We start from the raw sequence: 8,604 nt of genomic DNA, 5'->3' as shown, positions 1-8,604 counted from the left end.
TGTATTTGTATTTTGTATATTATAATAATATATTGAAAATTTAAATATTTTTAAATTCGGCGGCCAGTGATAAATGTTATTTTTTGCTTATTCCAAGCCAAATTGATATTATATTTTTCATCCATGAAAGTGATATAAACCGTTTTTTTTCTAGTGATATAAACCGTTTTTATTTACTATCTGGTTTTTATTTACTGTCTGGTAAAAAGCTTTAGCTTTGGTTTGTCGATTACGAGAAAAACGAGTTTATCTTTTGATATCATCGATTTGTGTTTGTTTGATAATAATAAATAATTCTTGTGCACCTAGTACCTACAACTTAACTATATACCTACGTCAGCTTACATCAGCAACTAGACTGAATAGACCATATAACATTCTAATACGTTTATACATGTTCTCGGATTGTTAAAAATTGTTATTAATGTATTACATTACCATGTCCTAAGTGCTTTGAATGAATACAGTTTGGATATGGTTTAAGTCCAATTCGAGATTTCGATAGGTAACCGTTTTTGGAATAACATATTATATTGTAACCTCTGTACTCATTTATTAGTATTTGTATGTATTCTAAATAGAAAAAAAAATAATTCTGAAAATAGTAATTAGACATAATCATATTTAACTCAATGTATGTTATAGGTGCTTTATTATGTGAATTATACAAATAACTCCTATAGCCAAAATGAATAGTCAAAATTTTACATTAGCTGAAAATCTTATACCTTCTTCGTATGTCCAGCAAGCAGCTAGTGCTTTGAGAACAAGAGAGAACTTGGCTAAAACACTAATGGAACAAGTATGTTATTAGTACTATAAAATATAGTATAATGTTAGATATTTACCGAAGTAAGCAATACTGTGTCATTAATATATTTATTTATAATTTCATTGCCTAAAGGCTTACAACAAAATAAGGTTGAGAGAGTTTTCATTAGTCAATAAGTATATATTTTAAATAACCGTTGACAAAAAACCATTTGAGTATAAAAAACTATAATAATTTAAAAATCGCCTACTATGAGTTGAATGAGATTTTCTTATCTTTTTTTTTCTGATTAGATATTAAATGTATAAAACCTTTTAAAATTGGACCAAGATTAATTGTTTGTTAATACATTTCACAGCTTTTAATCTAAATACTTATGTTTATAGAAATTTATTAATTATTATAGGATTCAAATCACTTATCATTATCACTTTTAAGCACCTCTATTACCTATATTTACCTATATATATATTGATATTTATATGATGTAAGCTATAAATTAATTTAATTTGCAATATTTTAAAAAATACTGTTATGGAAAGAAAAGTATAAATAATTTAAAATATACTCTTCATTTATAATGATTGTCGGAACTCTGTTTTAAGCCATTTACCTAGGAAGTATTAAGTTTATTGTAACCAATAATTATATTTTATTTTACTAGTGATATATTTAAAATTAAATTAATAACAAAATTATTTATTAAAGAGAAAATGGCCAGATAATGGTTGGGACGATGCAACAATTGAAATGTTTCTATCAAACTTAGCGCTCATGGACAGTAATAACTTTAAAGAACATGCTGGTGTTGGTGAACGAGAAGGGCGTATAGCTTGCAATTTAGTTGCAAAACGGCATTTTCTCATGACTCATGGCATTGGCAGGTCTGAAAATATTGCTGAAGTTCAACCTAATGCCACAGGATCTAGTTTAATGATAAAATTAGTCAATGCTATGCTCTTAGAGTCTATCCGTTTTATGGGTAAAGAAAATTATTTAATACTTACATAGCAGAATGTATTTAATATATTATGTTTCTACACACAAGCATAAAGATAATCTTATTTATATTTAAAGCATTTAATTTTAATTTAGGAGTAGCAAGTGCAACTGGTTGTTTTATGGTTCCGATGGCTACTGGAATGAGTTTGATGTTATGCATGTTAACTTTAAAACAAGATAGGCCTGGGGCTAAGTTTGTACTGTGGTCCAGAATAGATCAAAAATCGTGTTTCAAGTGCATCATTACAGCTGGTTAGTCAAAATCTAGCAGTACATAAACATTTTAGAAATTTAGGAATTATAATTGTTTATTTTTAATAAATCTACTCAGGTCTGCAACCAATAATCATAGATCCTATACAATGCGGTGATGAGTTACATACAGATGTACCAGCAATTGAAGCACAATTATCGACACTCGGATCAGATAACATAGTGTGTGTCCTCAGCACAACTAGTTGTTTTGCCCCAAGAGTATCAGATTCACTTGAAAAAGTTGCTTGTCTTTGTCAAAAATACAATGTACCACATTTAGTTAATAATGCATATGGCTTACAATCTACTAGACTGATGCACTCAATCCAAGATGCTTCAAGGTGAATAGTGTATTACATAGATTTTATATATTGTTTTTAGTCTATTATTTATGTTGTATATTATTTTAGAAAAGGGAGGATCGATGTTTTTGTTCAAAGTACTGATAAAAACTTTTTAGTTCCTGTTGGAGGTGCTATTATTGCTGGGTTTGACAAAACTATTTTAGATAAAATTACTAGAAATTATCCAGGTATATTATTAACATTATAATTAAATTTATTGATAACGATTTAATTTTCCATAATAATTAGGAAGAGCATCTTGTAGTCCTGTTATGGATATCTTCATAACATTACTGTCATTGGGTACTAATGGCTATAAAGAATTGATAACACAGCGTAAAGAAGTACACCAACATTTACGAAAAGAACTTGGAAAGATTGCAGCTAAATATGGTGAACGTTTATTGGATATACAAAATAATCCTATATCTATAGGTAATGCCAATATCTTAACAGTGAATTACAATTGTTTAACAAAATACTTGTTTTAGCTATGACGTTGACATCATTAAGTGTTCCAAATGCGGCTGAAACTGATACAAAAAAACTAAGTCAGCTAAGCTCCATGATGTATATGCGCCATGTTACAGGTTGCAGAGTTATATCATCTGTTGAAGTCAAAGATGTCTGTGGATATAAATTTGATGGTTTGTTAATCTTTATATATTTATAAGTTAATATTATATAACTTAAATTATATTATTTGTATTTTAAGGTTGGGGAGCACACAAATCCAACTACCCTTGTCCTTACATTACAGCTGGTGCCTCAATAGGTGTTAAAAAGTCTGATGTCGATTTGTTTATCCAAAAATTGGATAAAGTTATTGCTAGGTTAAGAAAATCGCCGCCATCCAATCTGGAAACTCCGTCATCATCTGAAGGTAATGATACCACATCAATGCGACGGACAGCAACAGTTGCATCTAGCTATCGAAGTACAGTAAATGGAGTTTACTCTACTGGAGATGGCAGTACATCAACTTCACGCACATCTAGTGTTGATAACTTACGTAAACATTAATAGTTATGTTTACATTCTAGACATCATTTAAACTACATAATAATATGTATGTTAATGTTCTATTTTAGTCAATTTTTGCTTGTAGAGCAGAAAAGGGATCTCTGGAGCAGTTATATTTTAAAATATTCAATATTGAATCCTTAACTCTTAGTAGTTGGTTATTTTATACGGTTCAGGTTATAAAACTATTAGATGATGCCTTTCACCATGACGTGTTAGGATTTATAGAATATATTTTATCATGTTATATTCAGATGCCTATAGACTACTGAATGACTCAATAATTATATTCATGTAAGTTAAATGAAAAGGAAAGCTTAAGTTTTAAATATAATTAAGTTAATATTTTTAAAAATATAAGAAGTCTAGTCATAGTATACCAAAGTAAAAAAAAAAAATGAATGTTCCTCATAATTTGTATGAGTAAGGAGAAATTGTTTTCCCTGAAATGAGTATTATAATTTCTTATAAATCTGGTTGAATTTTAGTAATTTTTACACATAACTATTCAATAAAAATGTATTATTTAAAAATACCTTATATCATTGAATATTTATTATTATCATAGATAATCAATGGTTGTTTGGTATGGGTTAAATACACATTGGATTAATATAAAATATTGATACTTATTATACCTAGGTACATTTTTTTCTTAAATTATATTTTGGTTAAGAATTAATTGAGAGGTATTTTTATTTTTAAGATCAATTATTTTCATTCACATAAAAAACCTAAATGTATGCTAAAGTTGAATAGATAGCTAGTTGTTGTCTTAACTAAATTTTGTTTTTTTACTCATGTATCACTTACGGCATAGTAAATTCAAAATATATTTACTACATGCATCTGAAATAGATTTTTGTATTTTTAAAATTTGAATTGCCTTTTTATATTTTAATTAAATTTTAAATTATATTGAAGTACGGTGGTTATTAAAATAAGTGCAATAAAACACAATTCAGAGAAATTATGCTTTGAAGCTTAAAAAAATTAAATTGTACTTTAGTGTTCAATCCAGAAATCCCTTAAGAGTTAAAATACACTACTTTAGTATTTGAAGAACAAGATTTATAGTCCATTTATAAGGTAATGACAATGTGTTGTACAAAAAAAATTAAACATTAAAATTTAATATAAATTAAAGGTGCTTTTAAGTTTTCTAGTATAATAAGAACAATTTTAGGCAAGTTCCCTTTTTTAAAATTTTTGTTAATCACATTGCTCAATATTACTAGTTTTACATATTCTAGTTTGATGCTTTATTTCTGATAATGTTTAAATATTTCAGCCAACGTTTTGAGTTTAGCGAGTACTTATTGATATAATTAAGATTGTACAATATCTATTATTAATTTACTTAGATTTAATATAATTTTTTGAATATTGAGGTACAAAATAGATTAGTAATATTAAGTATTAACTCAATTGTAAAATGCTATTATGGAAAGAGTATAACACCTAGAATAATACTATACTAATACTTTTTATTTTTATTTGTATTTTTATTTCTAAATTAGTTGTGTCGGAAAATAATATCTTATAGTAAATACCTAACTAAAGATTTTTTTTTATTCTCAGAGACATTGATCGGATTATTCGCCCACCAAACCTTATGTAATGTTTATTTTATTTTTATTTTGAATAATTAAAAACCTAATGCTATCTGTGGTTTAAAAAAAGATCTAAATACTCTGGTTTTAAAGGATATTATTGAATAAGTGTCATATATTAATAATCAGACATTTTATATGACATGTTTGTAATGAAATATTGTAACGTTATGTTAAGAGGATGTGATACCTGTATGTGTTGTCTCCGTCTTACAAGCGCATAACATAGACAATTTTACGCTCAGCAGAACACGTTAGTTTAAAAATTAGAGTGAATTGACCTCTTATATGAATCTAAATGTAAGATTATTATTTAGGCAACCTCTTGGGCTTTTTATTAAATTTTAATTTTAAAGCGAGTTATGAGTATTTTAAGCTGTACAAACAATTTATAATTTGAAAATATTCATACCTCGCTTTAAAACTAAAATATAATAAAAAGACCAAGAAGTTGCCTAGATAATAATCTTAGATTTAGATGTCATAAGAGGTAAATTCACTTTAATTTTTAAATTAATGGAGCTACACCTGTTCTGCTGAGTGTAAAATTTGGTATGTTACGCACTTGTAAGTTGGAGACAACACATGCGGGGTATCACATGCTCTTATGTAAAATAAGTTGTGAAAATCTATAATAAATATATAAGACTGTAATTATAACATTCCTAAATCAGAACTATTTGAAAATCTTATTTACCATAATAAGGTATCTTTTTTAAATTGTTTATTAGTATTTTATTTAGATCAGACATTCCCTTTTAAGTTTTCCCTAGTTTGTTTTATTTTTAAGATATTTAATTACCTATTATATTTTATTTATTTTTAATTGTTTTACCAGTTTATTTAATTTATAGAATTTATTATATTATTATAATACCCTAAGGGTCATATTTATAGTCAATGCTTAAGAATGAGACATTTTGCTTAATCTAATTTTGATAATTAAAAAAAAAAAAATTGTGATAATAACTAAAACCAATGCTTAGGTAGGTCTTAACCAACCTTAATTTAAGTAATACTTTTTCTTTTCTGAAGCTAAAGTTTCATTTATGAATCTCTTTTGAGTCATAAGTTTAGCTTAAGCAATACTTATTCTTAAGTATCGACTATCAATACAGCCCTAAGAACTGGTATGAGCACATACATAGTGAGGGTGTATCATTTGTAGCCAATAAAAAGTTGTACAATTTGTTAATGAAGTAATATTTATTTATTTTTTCCAATTTCTCACAGTATTTAATGAAATAATTTTGAACTGAAATTTAGGTTCTTTTTTTTGTTTACAGCTTATGAATAAAAAATCAAATCAGAAGAGCATTTATTATTCTATAATTTGTTCTTTGATTTCTGTCTAGTCAACTCTATGTACTCGCCAAACTCTAAACAAAAATGTAAAATACGAAAAATGGTTCAGGAATAATTCAAATACTTTTATTGAATTATTAAAAGTATACTTTATTAAAAGGAGATGGAATAACATTAAAACTAATGGAGGCTGAACTTTTTTAATTTAACTAAATATTTCTTCCATACATTTTTAAGTTATAAGCATTTTTTTTTTTTATATATATAGTTTTCTATCATGTCTATGTGATATTAATGAAATCATTTAGATTTAAAATTTTAGTCAAAATACATTATTGGCTCAAGTTAATGCATCTAAAGCAGTTTTTAATTTATTTATTATTATTTTTTTTTCTTCAATATTCTGTTCCTCTATTTTTATTGATTTATATTGTATAAACTATTAAATAAATATTACTATTTTTATTGGACAATCACTTAGTTTGAATATATATTAAAAGTAATGCGTTTCAAGTTTATTTACTGTTTAATTTGCATCAACTTAGCCAAATAATTGTTATTAACAAAAAGTAAAAACTATGTTAAAAAATGGTGTAAATATATTCTTTTGCTTGTACAATTTTTTTACAACACTGTGCAATGTGCAATAATTTAAAATTTGTAGTATCACAATATTTATGTATATGTTATTTACCTATATTAATATTACATACATTTTGTCCACATTAAGTATTAGTTTGTTGATTTTTGAAGTGACACAAGAACACTTGAGTAAAATAAAAAACCATTTTATTAAAACAAAAATTTTGTTTATTATTTTCACATTTACATATTACATTACAGATTTTAGCGTCAATTATTAATATTGCCTGAAATCTGAAAGATATGTACCATATGTAGGTATATACTAGCCCACAGATTATGCTTTTTTACCAACTCAATAAAATATGATCAAATAACATTAAAATAAATAAATGAAACCTATGATATATACTAAAAAATCAGATTGTATTAAAATTTAATTTTCTAACTACCTATTCAAACTTTAGTAATTTGTTTGAAAAATGTCTAGTATGAACAAATTAGCTTTAAGAATGTAGTATAGTGAATGGTCAAGTATGCTGACCTCCATTTTTTTCATTTATATAAATTCTGGTTTTTGGAATTTTTGATTCTGAACAGAGCAATGAATTCATTGATCTTTTATAAGCATTTTATAACATAAAGCTTAAATTTTAACAAAATACGTAAGCATCGCAAAATGTACAAATTATTTTGAGTTAGAAATTCATAATAATTTTTCTTTTTAAATCTAAGGTTTAAAAATTGAATTGATGATTCCTCATAAGTTTGTTTATCTTTATGAAATTAAATTTGTGTGAACGTTTGGAGTTCAAATTTTACAACATTGGATATTCACTCTATTTCTCGTGTAGCTATTTTCTTATTTTTTTGTAATTTAAAAACAAATAACTTTAGATACTTGAAATTTACACCATATGTTTATTTTATCAATTCCTATACTTGATAAAATTTTCAAAATGTTTTGACTCATTTTGAGCTGTTTGCGGAGATTTTCAATTTTCAATTTTTTTAGTTTTTTTTTTCTTTTAATGTCAATAAAATTTACTTGTTGAGTCAAAAAGCATGAAAATGTAGTACAAGGCACAATTTTTTTTTTAAAGTATTTAAAGTTTAAAAATGTTGTAATTAAGTTTATAAAATGTTCAACTTTTAAGCTAAATTTAAAACAAGGTTTCACTTAAATAGGTTTTATATAAATTACTTTATTCACAATAATATCATTAAATATGCTTAGTAATATCATAAGCTGACTGGCCGTCTTCGCTCAGAATCGTTTTTCTTATACAATGATATTATAGGTATCATTGAATTCAACTTTAACACCATCTATTATAGTGACTCACTTGTAAATTTTTTACAAGCATTTTCAAAATGTACCGATTATTTTTCAGTTATTAAAATGTTTGGTACTTTCTAATACTAGACATTGTATCGGCCTATAGTAATATAGGCTGATAGACAGTGTTACATACAATCATTTTATATCATTGAAATATTGAATTCAAATTCAACACACTAGCCCATCTTTTTTTTTTTTATCAATAAATTTTGCATTTTTTATTTACCTATGACAAGTACCTACAGTGAAACCTTTATATAGTGGACAGCCACAGGGAATTAAAAAATGTCCACTATAGAGAGTTGTCCACTATTGAGAAAAACCATACATAGTGGACATTTGCGAGAAATGACTAAATGTCCACTA

General features: G+C 25.8%; 1 protein-coding gene across 2 annotated transcripts; it reads left to right on the top strand.

The window, feature by feature from the left end:
- Positions 1–224: 224 nt before the first annotated feature.
- On the top strand, positions 225–3,774 carry LOC100160680 (O-phosphoseryl-tRNA(Sec) selenium transferase). 2 transcript variants are annotated; one of them, XM_001952492.5, is made up of 9 exons: positions 225–505; positions 646–802; positions 1,481–1,754; positions 1,868–2,026; positions 2,106–2,370; positions 2,440–2,561; positions 2,623–2,808; positions 2,865–3,020; positions 3,089–3,774. In XM_001952492.5, the coding sequence occupies exons 2-9, from the start codon at positions 689–691 to the stop codon at positions 3,394–3,396; spliced, it is 1,584 nt and encodes a 527-aa protein (XP_001952527.1). In that variant the 5' UTR covers positions 225–505; positions 646–688; the 3' UTR covers positions 3,397–3,774. The 2 variants fall into 2 exon arrangements, with proteins under 2 accessions (XP_001952527.1, XP_029343845.1); XM_029487985.1 differs by lacking the exons at positions 225–505; positions 646–802 and adding an exon at positions 1,297–1,392.
- Positions 3,775–8,604: the final 4,830 nt, after the last annotated feature.

Source organism: Acyrthosiphon pisum, chromosome A1, assembly GCF_005508785.2.
Source record: "Acyrthosiphon pisum isolate AL4f chromosome A1, pea_aphid_22Mar2018_4r6ur, whole genome shotgun sequence".
NCBI classification, from domain to species: Eukaryota; Metazoa; Arthropoda; class Insecta; order Hemiptera; family Aphididae; genus Acyrthosiphon; species Acyrthosiphon pisum.
Note: the sequence above shows the minus strand (reverse complement) of the source record. Positions and strands in the feature narration are given on the sequence as shown.